General features: G+C 36.6%; 1 protein-coding gene across 2 annotated transcripts in view; it reads left to right on the forward strand.

Annotated features, from left to right (window-relative positions):
- The window catches only part of LOC136863953 (myrosinase 1), a 132,649-nt gene that overhangs the window by 53,892 nt on the left and 63,419 nt on the right, over positions 1-15,338 (forward strand). Inside the window, exons 3-4 of one of the 2 annotated variants that reach the window (XM_067140406.2) lie at positions 12,378-12,511; positions 14,842-14,976. In XM_067140406.2, the coding sequence (XP_066996507.2) occupies positions 12,378-12,511; positions 14,842-14,976 (269 nt within the window). The remainder of the gene's footprint in view (positions 1-12,377; positions 12,512-14,841; positions 14,977-15,338) is intronic. The other variant, XM_068226117.1, reaches the window with a different exon arrangement.

The following is a 15,338-nucleotide window of genomic DNA, read 5'->3' on the forward strand; positions in this document are numbered from 1 at the left end:
AGCACACAGTATCCAAGACTTGCTCTGCTAGCGAAGAAAATAATGTCTATTCCACCCTCCAATGAGGCAAATGAAAGAAATTTCAGTTTAGCTGGTAACTTTATTAGTGACAAAAGAAGCCCGCTTAACCAAGATGTAGTAAATCAGTGGTATTCAAAGTGTGGTGCGCGTACCAATAGGGGTACTTGGGATCGTCTCAAAGGGTACGCAAATATATCACAGCTTTTAACTGTTTTCATTGAGCAGTTCAGAAAAGAGTTGATCCAAGTCATTTACAATAAAATCATGTTTTGATTTAGTGTTTTATATACAACTAAAAAGAGACCTCTTCCCAAACTATACATTCTAAAATATGTGTCAGATTGTACCTCCCATTGACTGAGTATATAAAAATGTTTACTTATGTTGCATTGCACTTTTTCAATATTTTGTTTAGAAATTCACACATTGACTTCAAGTTTTCTTCAGTAGCAGTGTATACAGTACAATGGTAATTGTATATATCGTTGCTAGGCAATGGAAATCTCGTAACTCCATCCACAGGGAAACCACGTTTCTCTTTCTGCCTTGTGAAGATTTGCCGCGTTGCCTGAGAAGGGAACGGAACACTCCAGTGATCGAATAATTGTACTATCATTAAACACTGAAAATGGTAGGGACATTGCTCACTGCTCGGTCTTGGGCTTCATCTGTAAACTTTACTCCGAAGGATCCTTAGCCTGGCGACGATATATTGTCCCCTTTTCCGGGGTCACTCAGTCAGCGGAGCGAGAGTCCCACGGGTGGAACGTTTGCAAGGCCGATTTTGCTATATCAGGACAGTTCTTTTAAAATTTATTTTTCGCGGGGCATAAGTGATTGGGTAGGTGACACTGGCACAATGAAATACATAACAAAATAACAATAAACATTTATTAATAACAACAGTCTGGATATCAGGAAAAAAATATCAGTACACCTCTGGACTCAATCCAACGAATGAAAAAACGTATTTACAAAATGTACCTCTTGCTTTCCTTAAATTACAATTTGAATATTTCTCGTATTCATTACTTTCAAATGCTTCTTCTGGTGTCAACGTTGATTCAATGTGACTGTAACATCGAACAAATTAAACTGACATTAGTGAAAATCCGTATTATAATTCGATACTAGGATATCTAAATCATATCCATTTGCCCATAACATATCACCTTGAAATTGAGCATTTTACCCATTTACCATTTACCATTGTTCACTTCACCAAGTATAATCTCAATCACTTTGCTGTTAATTAATTTAGTTGATTTCACATTTTTATTTATTTAAATTTATCGAACTACTCTCTTAATTCCTATTCCCATTTATGCTGATTGTTATTATTACTGTACATTTTTACTAAATTTTATTAACTCAGCAATGATTTAAATGTTTACAATTTAAACAGGCAGCTTAATTATGCTTATTTTTATATTTTAGCTTAGCCTCTCCTGTTTCTGGTTAACTATGGGTAAAATTTTACTACTATTCTCATTTTTACGTTACCATTTAATACTACTCAATATTCTTTAAATGGGTTAAGAACTTTAGTTTACTTTAATGTAATTTTTATTTTATTTTATTTTATTCCATTAAATTGTTTGATATTATAATTTATCATTCTGATAACTCAATTCCTAAGAAGTTGGGATCCAAAAGGATACTCTTGCCTTCTATATTTTACTCATGAATTAATAACTAATCATTTAGGTTTCTTAATAGCACTTCGACTCTTGCATTTACAGATCGTTACATTTCTCTTTATTTTTAATGGTTAAATCCTCACCTATCACATTACCATAATTTGATTTCACTCAAACTCTTTCATATAAGGTTCCTATAATTTTGGGTTCAAATTCTTACATATAAGGTGTTTCTTTATACATTTTGTCTCCATTCAAATTCTTTGGCTCATTCTCTTCCTTCTCAGATCCCGTTTGATTGTATTCTTCCGTTTAATTACCAATAATCCTTTCATTAACTAAATTAATCATTAACTGAGAAATAGAGCACAATCACAATCAACAAACAAAATATTCTAAATTCAGCCATATCAGAATCATCACAATGAGAGTACACGTACAATTTTAAAAATCCTAAAACATACAGTACACTGGTGCAAAATATCATGAAAAAGGAAAAACGGTTAAATAAACGGCCCGAACAACAAAATGAATGGAGGCGTATACTTGCACTCCTAAATATGAACTCTTAAAACCTAAAGGGCACTAGGCCGATGAAACAAGGGCTATTCCCAAACTATGGAGGTGACTCGTATAAGAATAGATTAGAACATTACGGAAAGGAAGAAAGCCAGTTACAAAACGTAGTCACCTCAAACCAATATGAAGGGGAGCTCGAGAGGGTACATCACTCTCTATCCCCGATTTACAGTTAAAGATTTTATGAAGTTTTACATCAGCCGGCAGAAAGTTACATTTTTAGAAAAACTAAGTTACATAGTTAATGATTCGGACCTTTCCCTCAGGTTAAACTGCGGAGCTAGCAAGAAATAAAGATGTCATGTGGCCATTGCCTTGTAGAAGTTCTAGCAGCAGAAGAAGAGGCCGCCCGCCTCCTGCTTGACACACACACTCGGTAAGATGACGATCAATTGGCCAAGAGACGTGAAAATCCGCAGTTTATAAACCCTCGGGGAAGTTCGAGACCATTCAAGATTAAACTAGCCACATCCTCTCATGTTTATTGGTCAGTTTAAAAGTTACACTCAAAATCGAAGAAGAAGAAGAAGAAGAAGAAGAAGAAGAAGAAGAAGAAGAAGGCTGTGATTGGTAGAAAATTAATTACAGAAATTAGGGATTGGCTAGATTCAAAACTGGCGGAAGAAATAGGAAATATTGCCAACCCAAAAATAAATGAGCATCAATCAATAAAAAACTTATGAACACAAAACTTCTTTGAATTATAAGTTCTTGTACCTAGCACCAAAGTGCATGATGATAGTTTTTGGTAGTGTCATCCATGAGAGAATGTCCAAACTTCTTGATGAATGGAAAACACACAGTTCAGGAAAATTCACAATAACAAAATTATCTCAGATTTTAGTGGTGACACCTTGAGAGTAAAGTTCTAAGTTGGTGTAGTTACAATTTCACTATTGCACCAATAGAGGAGTTCATTTAGGCGCTAGATATAAATGCGCGGCGTTGGGGAGTACCTCCCGGTACATCTTTAATTAGGTATTCTTGGTGAGGATCCCAAACACTGTTTGCATATTCCAATAATGGACGAACCATACTTAAGTAACTTTTTCCTTTTAATTCTTTGTTGCATCCTTTAAGTAGCCCCATTATGACATGTAACGATCTGTATGCTTTCCCAACAATGTCATCAACATGACCCTTCTAGTGCAAATTACCTTCAAATCTCACACCTAAGTATTTGCACTTGCCATCTTTTGGGATAACTACCTCATCCAAAATATATTCAAATTCAGTTTTAAAGCTCCTGTTTGTAAATGTTGTAACAGTTGATTTGCCTCCATTAACCTTCATAGTATTTTCTTCAACCCATTGTTGGAAACTCTCAAGGCCCCTTTGTAATTCTGAACAATCCTCAATGTTATTTATTTCCCTATAAACAATTATGCCATCTGCATACAATCTTATTTTTGATGTTATATTGTTCCCTAAATCTTTTGCGTACCTAAGAAAAGTAACAGACCGATTATACTACCCTGTGCAATTCCCTTCAAAACTTTCTCTTCCTGTGATATAATATTTCCTACTGTCCGGCTCCATGGCTAAATGGTTAGCTTGCTGGCCTTTGGCCACAGGGGCCCCGGGTTCGATTCCCGGGAGGGTCGGGAATTTTAAACTTAATTGGTTAACTTCGCTGGCACCGGGGCTGAGTGTATGTGTCGTCTTCATCATCAATTCACCCTCATCATGACGCGCAGGTCGCCTACGGGAGACAAATCAAAAGACCTGCATCTGGCGAGCCGAACTTGTCCTCGGACACTCCCGGCACTAAAAGCCATACGCCATTTAATTTTTTCCTACTTTGACTTTCTGATCCCTTGAATTTAGAATTGTTCTTATCCAACGTATAACCCTTAGGTCCAATCCTATTCCCTCCAATTTCTTTAATAATATTCCACGTTCCACTCTATCAAAGGCTTTGGAAAGATCTATGGCTATGCAATCTAATTGGCCTCCTGAATCCAACTGATTTTATAAGTCCTGCTGAAATCCCACCAGTTGTGCCTCACAAGAAAATTTCTTTCTAAATCCATACTGGCTCCTCATGAACCAATTTTTATCATCACATATCCCTCTGATGTACTTTGCTATTAAACTCTCCAGTATTTTACAAACTATACTGGTCAGGCTGATTGGTCTGTAGTTCTCTGGTTTCTTTTTATCACCATTTCCTTTATAAATTGGTATTATTATAGATTCCTTCCATTCCTTTGGAATTACACTATTATTTATGACATAGTCAAAGAGGAATTTTAAATAAGGCACTATGTACTACCCCATTGTCTTTAAAATCACCCCAGTAATTTGATCACTTCCTGCTGCTTTTCCTTGCTGAAGCAGTTGGATTTCTTTGAAAATATCTTCATTTGTGAATGAGAAGCTTCTTGTTTCCCTATGTGTCTCTCCCTCTCTATCTTCTGTTACAGTTTCCAACTCCTGACAATCTTCTACTGAATCTCTGAATTCCCTACTAAATAGATTTGCTTTCTCAGTATCTGTTGAATAGTGTTCACCCCCTTCTCCCACAATTGTAGGAATTTGGATTCCTTTTCCTTTTTGATTCCTAATATACGAATACAGCTTTTTCCATTTCCCTTTGTGATCATTATCCTCTTGAAGTATGCCATTCATACAATTATCTTTTGCTTCCTTTTTACTCTATTCAGTTCCCTCATTAGCTGTTTTCTAGTTTCTCTATTCTCTCTACCCTCATTGATTTTCCTGTTTACTATTCTACATTTTCTTTTTAATTTTCTTATTTTCCTTGTATAATAAACAGGGTCTGAGGTCATTTTACCCTTCTTAACAGGTACAAATCTCTTCTCTCCTTCCCAAATGATTCCTTTAAATTTAGCCCAAAGTGTATCCACATTACTCACTTCACTTATCCAACAACTGAATTATGATTTAAGGTAAGTCCCAAATTCATCAACTTTAGTTTTTCTGTATGATTTCTTGTCTTGTGTGACCATCTTATTAACCATTTTAGGTACGAGTCCTACATCCATTATTATAGCCTTGTGGTCACCTATTCCTTCAATTACCTCAGTTTTATCAACAATTTCCCATGGTTTAACCAAGAATACATCTAGCAAGTTGTTGAGATGAGTCGGTTCTTGTACTACTTGTGTAAATCCTCCCTCCCAAATTAACTTATTTGCCAGTTTCTGTTCATGGGCTTCACTTGCAGCGCCATTCCATTCAACTTCAGGCAAGTTTAGATCTCCCCCAATTATTACCCTATCATTATTATTGTTTATATGAGAATAATCATTTTTTTCTCAAATATTTCCATGTCTCTTTCCTCTCTTCCAGGCCTATATGTTCCTATAACTCCCACCTCCTTCACATTATCACAAACTAATTTAATCCCTAATATTTCATCCCTTTCATCGGTAAACCATTCATGTGAACAATAAGTTTCCTTCACCAGAATAAACACCCCCCTCCCATTTTATCTCTTCGGTCTCTACGATAGACTGTATATCCTTCTAGAAATACTTCTCTCAACCACGATTCCACTCTTATCACAACATCAGTCTCATAAGATTCCATCAATGTACCGAATTTTAATTGTTTATTTACTACACTCTGACAGTTTACCAAGAGTAATCTCAGACCCCCTTCCTCTCTAAAACTTGTCTGTTGCATTTGGGTAACATTTGACTCATGAGTCAACTACCCCAATTTCAACAATCTCATATAAGTACGAAAATCACCCTACTTTACTTTCAACTACCATGTTTCGGCTACCTCTCTTATTTCCGGTTTTCTTAAAAAATTGATGATGGACCTAGACCGGCTTTTTTAAATATTAGAATTTTTATTATTTTTTCCAAAATATTTGATGAATTTTTTATTTTTTATTTTATAGAAATATTAACCTTTGATATTTTGCCCCAGAAATGGGTGATTTTTGGGAGGGGAAATATGAAATTCTAAGAAAAATACGCAAAATTATGAAATATTGATCCAGAATCCGCAAAATACACCTACTAGTGGGGTTCAATTTAAATCACAAAGAAACAATTCTACGTAAATTGTAAAGAAGCCCTATAATTTTAATTTGTCAGAAAATTGACCGACACGAAAGGTTTTTGTCGCCTCGCATTTGCTATGTTTACAGAGAACACGACCTTCAATTACGTTTCTGGTTCCATTGCTATGGTATGAGCAAAGTCATCGCAGGAACGACAGCTAATTTTGTTTAACAAATATAAAAGATCTCTCGATAAAATCAAAACATCCATTCAGAAACTAACTTTGTATTCATCCTTACAACCAGATCCTCCAGAACGTTTCCCTATTTCTAGGCACAAGTGATAGAAAAATAGATCAACAAGATTATCAAATAACGTGAATATAGTTGCTGCTAACAGTGCAGCCATTGATTCAAATTACTGTATATGCCACCAACAACAAACGTACCTCATCTTATTATCCAACAAACAACCCCTAATGGCCTCATTAGGGTCTTAAAATGTATCACATAATGAATTTAAATTACAAAGTTCACTATTACAGGAGCCGAATTAACTGAAAAAGGAAGTGTTAGAATTAATTTAGAAAGAGTGGTGTTATTTTGAAATCATGGTAAAAATCTTCCAAGCTGGAGAATCACGGCCCATATATCCATTTTTCATCTTGACAACACGATGGAATCTTCGATAAAGGCCAAGGGCGCCCATACACGGGAGCAAGGTGGGGCCGCGGCCCCCCACCCCCCTAGCTCTCAGGGAAAGGCAAAAATCTAATGTAGTCAGGTGTTTTCCTTTCAAGAAAATGATTTAAAAGTCACTATTACGCAGAAGAGGTAGTACCGTCTCCCACCAACAGACAGGGTATACCGTAGGTTATTCTACCACAGAATACAAGTCGTCATTTATCTTCCAAAATGTTAAAAATACTACGCACCTCCAGGTCTAGCCCCACCCCCCTACAAACTGTCATATGGGCGCCCATGATAAACGCTAGCTCATCACTGAAGATGTCTGACACCATTGCAGATGGATCATCTGCATCTGGAAGAAAATTGCCAAGGTTGTCAGCCGGAACTTTCCGATTTTGAATCATTTAAAGATGTTACGTATAGCAGTGATGTAATTGGCCTGGTTAAAGTATTGGATCAAATTCATATTCCAGATCAGTGGCTAGTTTCAGCAGATGAACTATTCTTTTTGGAGAATTTGGTTTACGTCGCACCGATACAGAGAGGTCATATGGTGACGATGGGATGGCGAAGGGCTGGGAGTGGGAAGGAAGCGGCCGTGGCTTTAATTAAGGTGCAGCCCCAGCATTCGCATGATGTGAAAATGGGAAACCACAGAAAACCATCTTCAGGGCTGCCGATAGTGGGATTCGAACCCATTATCTCCCGGATGCAAGCTCACAGCTACGCGCCCCTAACCGCACGGCCAACTCGCCCGGTAGTAGACGAATTTAAGCATTACGCTTTCCAATGCTGTAAGCCCGAAATTTTACTCATATCCAAATCTATTCTTCACACCTTGAAGTCGTTAAATGAAAAGTATAACCTCGTGGTCTGCGAGTCCTGTCAATTCGTCTATAACACGATACAGCTCGCAAGGAGTGGCCAGACCGTACATACAACCGATTTCAACTAGCTTCAATGTACCTGTTGGGGGACACTCAACAGTAACTAGCGTATAAGCGGTTAGGTCAATACGCATTCGTTTTCGAACAAATTGAGGTCAACTGTCATGACGCTGGATCCGCTTCGGATCAAGAGGAGGTGAGAGAACAACAAAATGTGAACAAATTTTACTGAAACATATAAGGTCCACAACATAATAATTTCCGAAAAATTGATGAATCCGCAATTCCAAGGATATACATGTTACACAGAGAGTTTCTCTCATCGGTTGGCCGGCAGGCGCATCCAGCTTATCTGCCTCCTGTTAACTCATCACTTGCCGTTGCAAAGCGCCGCGACAGCACAGGAATGCCCGCACTTCGAAGTTCAGGTCCGTGCTTAGAACGTGTATTAGGTGTTGGTCTGTCGCTCTAACAGTTCTGGAGTTGTGAAGTATTACTTAGGGGTATAATTCTACTAAGCCTCCACATGTGTACACTGTAGAGGAGAGGGAATTTATGTACGACGATTGTGTGAAAACAGAGTCTCGCAGGGAAGTCGTTAGGCGATTTATAACACAATTTCCAGGTGTACGCCCTCCACATAGAGAGAACGTGCGGATACTCGTAAACAAATTGAGAGGAATTGGTTCGTTACTCAATAAGAAGCGAAGTGTTAAAAAACGTGTAGCCTACTTAACGAGTAAAAGTAAATGAAATCGCAGAAAGATTAGAACAGACCGCTAAAAAATCCCTAAGACGACTTGGACAAGAAGCCTGGGTTCCGAAGAGCTACGAAAATATTAAAATTGAAACCATACAAGGTAACTTTAGTACACGAACTGCATCCACGTGATCATGATAAGCTCGTACGTTTTTGTAATAGGATGTCGCGAAACGTTCATGATGAAATAATTGATCCAAGCTTAATATTTTTCTCTGACGGAGCATGGTTCCATTTACACGGGCATGTTTCTACGCAGAATGACAGATCAAATAAAATCAAATCAAAATCTCTTTATTTGCAAATGAGGTGTCCACCTCGGTGGCAAATGGTACACAAAAATACATAATTGTCAAGCACTAAATTTTAAAAATTAAATCATCCTTAATAAATTTATATAATTTAGAAAATTCTACTTATAATATCTCCTATACTTACAAACATAGTCAACTCATATACAGTATGTGGAATTACTTCAAATACTATGCAACTGGTATAAGATTAAAATTTACATTGCATTTATTTGCTTTTTTTAACCCATTTTGGAACCTAAGTAGCATAACGACCTGCTGCGTCTTAACCAGAGTTCCCTTTTGCCACCACTTTTCAACGTTCCTGGAGGGCCTTCACAGCTACCGTAGCGGTCCCAGGGCCCTCAAAGTCCCCATTGTACTTCACCCCTACAGGCAGTCCCCTACTTTGGCTGTCCAAACTCCATGGACCAGGGGATGAAATTAATTTTTTTGTTTTAACACACATTTTTTATTTACAATAGCCTGCACTGGTTGAATGCCCTCTAACATTTCATTTATTTTCCCTGTTGCTGTTTATTCTCTTCTTGAATACCTGTACAGATTTTGGAAAAGGATCAAACGCTACCCCTGGTAAACTGTTCCACTCCTTCACGCCCTTCCCAATGAATGAAAATTTACCCCAGTCGCTTCTGCTAAAATTCCTTCTAATTTTATGCCTGTGGTCAGTTCTGCCAATATAATTATTTTCCAACTGAAGCCTCTCACGGATTTCTCCCCATGCTTCTTCTCCTGTATAGGCTCTATATAATCCTATAAGTCTAGTTTTCTCCCTTCTCTTACTTAAAGTTTCCCACCCAAGTTCCTCTAACATTTCTGTTACACTACTGTTTCTCCTGAAATCCCCGTTACAAATCTTGCTGCTTTCCTCTGCACACTATCTATTTCTTTTATTAGGTATTCTTGGTGAGGATCCCAAACACTGTTTGCATATTCCAATAATGGACGAACCATACTTAAGTAACTTTTTCTTTTAATTCTTTGTTGCATATCTACAAACTCACAATTTACAACATTTGAACATCACTTCAAATTTTGAGATGGTCCATAGTGATCCTATTTGAAACTGTTCTTCAACTTCTATTCACCAACTTCATATCCTCAACGTGTTCTACAACTTCACCATATGCATCTGACTTTCGTCTTTTATCTTCAGGATCATGATTAACTTCGGATCTCTCGACTAACTTTGACTTTTATTCTCTCTTCTTTACTTTAATTATATACGATTTTTCGCCATCGTCTAATTATAACCGCCAGACTATCAGCTCTACTTTTATGCAATCTTACTACTTGTTGTATAACAATCTGTTGTTTTATCCATTGTAGGTACCGGTACTTATTTCAGCAGCCTTCTAATGTTAATTTTGTTAATACTTCCACTATTATATCTCATCACATTGTATTTTCAAACCATCATTGTTATTTTTAATGTTATTTTACTTCAAATCTCTTCAAGATTTTAAAATTCATTTCATTACTACATGTTATTTAGACGCTTATTTTTAATTTAAGGTTAAGACTATGGCTGATGATGCCTTCAGGGAAGGCGAAACATGTACCACTATTAGCTAACAAATTTATGTAAATCATCCAAGACGATTTTGTATTGATTAGGTGGTCTAATAAATAACTTAATGTTATTATTTCAATGAAATATCATCAATACGGACCAAAAATGATATTTATCACATGTAATAATACTGATTGACTGTGGTGTAACTCTCCAAGCATAACCTATACGCCTTGTATTGGAATCGGGGATTCATCAATTTTTCGGAAATTATTAGGATGCGGACCTGATATGTTTAAGTAAAATTTGTTCACTTTCTATCACTTGCACTTGGTCCGAAGTGGATCCAGTGACATGACATTTGATCTCAATTTGTTCAAAAACGAAAGCGCATTGACCTAAACCCTTATACACAGGTTAATGTACTGTCCCCCAACAGATACACTGAAGCTCATTGAAATCGGTTGGACGTAGGGTCTGGCCTCTCCTTGTCAGTCAGTTTAATAAGCCCTGACTCTCTGGTCTTTCTTCACATCATTGCTGGCTTCTCACCGAGGCAGACATGATTCTGATTGTAATCTAACTTTGAAATGTATAGTTGCTTGTATTTTGTGTAAAATCAAAGGTTATGTGTCTTAAGACAAAACTGTCACATAAAACACTAACTTTCTTGCTTTGTTTACCTTCTTATTTTTCTTCTTCCAAAAGGGCTTACTTGTGAGCATGTGTGTTCAACCATTGGGTTATGATCTTTGCCCAGTATTGTGACATCTTCTCCCGGAGTAACTCATTTCTTTCTCCTAGATAGGGGGTACCGTTCTTCTTCAGATATTTTTCCTGAAAACTACGGACATTTTCAGGATCTGTCTCACAGTCTGTCTTTTTTCAAGTCACTTAGTGTTAGTTCTTTTATATCCTTCTCAATCTCCCTCAACCAGGTGGTAAAGACTTTCATATTTTGCCAGAAAGTGATTAGGTGGTTGATCAGTCTACAGGAGACAATCTTGACACATAGCCATAGAAAGCTACCCTCCTTTTCCTGATACAGTCAGAAAGCCTGTCTATCTGGAAGTGGAGATCTGAATTGTGACGTCTCCGGTATTCCCCATTTTCCAGTACCGAATCTAGCATTTCTCTGAAAATTCTTCTCTCTCTGACTTCCAGTTTTTAAACCAAGCCTTTTCTGTTTAGTGACAAACACTCTATTGGCATACTGAGCTTCCGGACGGATGATTGTAGTGTAGCGATTCAGCTTCAGATTGTGTAACAGGCACTGCTTGTTGTAGGTGTTCTGAGTCAGTCGATAGGCTAGTTCCCAGCTTGTTATGAGGAATTGGTTAAGTCCAGTCGCTGAGTTCTCCACCCACTTGATTTTACCCTTTTTGAGTGACATCTCTATTAGCCTCTTTGATATTGGTAGTATTTGGTTAACCATCATAATTAATTATGCCCTTTTCCTGTTGATGTCACTGTTTATAAACGGAGTCATTCTGACTTCCTTCATTGCTGTCACCAACCAGCTTAACAATGAGGTATCCTGAATCTACTCAGAGATGACTAAGATATCAATTCATTTAAGAATTATTTATTCTGATACTCAGCAAATTGTTTAAAATTTTCACTGATTTAGCTTGGAAAATTACTGCAAAACAGTGTATTCTTACATATTGATATTACAATGTAACTTAAAAGCTCTTCAGTCTGTCAAACACACAGGTTAAATATAAATGTTATGCTACAATATACCTGTAAGAACACATTATTAAACAAAAGATAAAAAATACACACCATTAAATAAAGAATGACATATCCTTACAAGAACATCGTCAGATTCTATCAAGTCACACTCAAATATTTAGAAATTATATTTATGTTTATCTCTGTTTAATATTTAGGAACTTAAATTCTAGGACTTATCTTAATAACATCCTGCTTTGTCTCTACTCCGGCATTAACTGCGAGGTGTTAGGATAACAAATGATATTACAATGTTACAGGTAAAGGAGAGAACATCTGGGACCGTTTCATTCATACTCATCCAGACTGGATTCTCGATCATCAAAATGCAGACATAGCTGCTGACTCCTATCACCATTATCAAGATGATATCAATGCTCTGGTACAACTGAACGTAAGTCTAAAATATTTTTTTAAACATTTAATAAGTACTAGTGATTTTCAACTGATGCTGCCTAGGTAGCAGAATACAGTGTAGAAATGGACATCATTTTTAACAAATGGATAAAATTACACCAAAATATCCACAAAGAAAAGGAAAAATGGGTACATCTAACAAAGCCCCATGCGTTTTAGTGATCGCATGAGAACGGAATGAAATAACATTGAATTTAAAAGACAATTACAATCACACTTTCTTAATTTTTTTCAAAGACAGAAAAAACAAATTTAAAAAATGGCAATTTGATATTCAGCACTATATAGAGGAAAAGCTTATTTTAGATATTGTACCTACTAAAAATTTAAAGAATATTAACAATAGACATCATGTTCACATTACACATTTTCTCTTAGAGGCTTAGTGCAACTCTAATGTTAACAAATGAGAATTCCTTAATAAAATAGTCAAAATTAATTATAAAGAAATACAATTAAATATTTGGGCAGGGTGCCCTATATCTGGACAGTTACAATTTCTGGACACTCTCAGCATATTGGGAATATACTTTTGAACATAGCACTGAAACCTCATCTGGTTTTACCAGCACTACGTCCAGAATATTTTTCCTTCTAGTCTTTCTGATCCAGCTGTCCTTCCCATTTGCCATTTGCTGGTCATGCTTCTGCCGTTCGTATTACCCTTTCAATTGATATTTGGTAAATTGAGATCACCCGCTACAATCACGTTCCTTGCCGTATTGTCTCCCACATACCTGATTGTCTTATCATATGATTCTGAATCAGCATCTGAACCACACACCAAAAGCATCGAGTTGCCTGTTATCTTTAGACATGAGCCTTATATCTATAATTTCATGATGTAGCTTACAAATTCTTCTTTCACCAGATTGAATACACCCCCTCCCCCCTACCATGCCTATCCTGTATGTACGATAAACACTCTAGTTCCATGAGAAAATTTCTGCATCTGTTGTATCATTTCTCAGCCATGATTCAACTTCTATTACAATATCTGGTAGGTATATATCTATTAAATTACAGTACTTAATTCTATTCTTTTCCTTACAATACCTATTTTTGATTATTATTTATCACAAATGGTCGTATTAGCACATTATTTTAATCAAAAACTGGTTTTCGGACTCTAAGGTCCATCATCAGTTTTAAAATTATTTACAACATTTAAGTCCGCATGAGTGTGTCGTCAAAATGAATTAAAAAAAGGAGTGGTGTTGAGATCAACTGTAAGATAAGAAAAAGAAAGAACAAGTGTGAGAGTGCAAAAACAATACATATGAACCTTACAATTTTGTTATACATGATACAACATACCATAGGATGGGCTGGCTTGTCCTCATGTTAAGGCTGTTGATCAAGTACTGAACAAACGTTCAGCTTTTAAGTATGGTGTGTGCTGGAAGTGTATGACATCACGTCACCTCAAGGTTGTGAATAAAATGTTACTTGCAACTGTTTCATTTAAAATTTTATCAGGTTCCCTTATCGGTGCCAAGAATATCTTGATGTTATCACAGGTGTTTTATTCAAATCTGTAATTTTCTGTGAAAATTAATTTCATGTCCTTTTCGATATCTAAAATGCTATGATTATTATAATAAATGTGTTCTGCAAAAGTGAGTATCTGTTGTACTTTACTGCCTTGAACCATTTCAAGAATATAAGGTCCTCCTTCTATAAATATATAAATATGTGTATATTAATGTCCCTATATTTAGTTTAATCAATAAATATGGTATTTGCTTTAAGTCCCACTAACTACCTTTACGGTTTTCAGAGACGCCGAGGTGCCGGAATTTAGTCCCGTAGGAGTCCTTTTATGTGCCAGTAAATCTATTGACACAAGGCTGACGCATTTAAGCACCTTCAAATACCACCGGACTGAGCCAGGATCGAATCTGCCAAGTTGCAGTCACAGGGCCAGCACCTCAATCTCCTGAGTCAGTCACCCTGGCGTTGTTGATGATAAATAAATCTTTCTCTCTCTCTCTCTCTATCTATCTATCTTTACAATCACCTCCAAATAAAAAAATATTCTAGTAGTACAGTAAGCGAAATTGAATCAAGGTGCAGCAAAGCTAAGCAAGTGAGGTCGCAGTTGCGATCAACGGAATTCTGTAAGAGAGCAGTGAGCTCTCGGACAAATCTGTCTTTACATCGGCGTGTGTTCGTTAAACATTAAATTCAAGATGAAGCTCAAGATATAATTTAGTTAACTATCCCTTAGCTTTTAAAGTATATTGGCATAACTCTGTATTAAAGTATAGAATTTTCATTGTTAATATGTATTAATTTATTTTGCAGGTGAGTATGTACCGGTTTTCCCTCTCATGGTCTCGTATTTTGCCCACTGGTGATCTGAATGTTATCAACCATGATGGGGTCGAGTACTACAATGCTCTAATAAATGGACTTCTCAGTGTTAAAATCCAGCCAATGGTGAGTATTGTAACTTAGTTTATCTTCTCTCTTCTACGAGTAATGTATAGATGCTTTTGATTATGCTGCATTGCCAAGCATTGAAAGGTTCCATTAAATTCCCACACTACTGTTTAGAACAGAGAAGCTCAAGAACTTTTTACAGTACTTCTGTACATTGTGTGGTTATCCATAGCAAGTTCACGACCCCTCTAGCCCTGCTGCAGAACCCAGCAACTGCAGTAGTTGATATTTATATGTAATTTATTGTATTAATGGCTAACAAATAAATACATAAAAGAAAAACAATTGCAGCTGATTTCTAGCACCATCACTGAATGAGAAAATGTTGCGTTCATTCAGGAAATTCCTCACAAATAAGC

This window comes from Anabrus simplex, chromosome 2 (genome assembly GCF_040414725.1).
Source record: "Anabrus simplex isolate iqAnaSimp1 chromosome 2, ASM4041472v1, whole genome shotgun sequence".
NCBI lineage: Eukaryota > Metazoa > Arthropoda > Insecta > Orthoptera > Tettigoniidae > Anabrus > Anabrus simplex.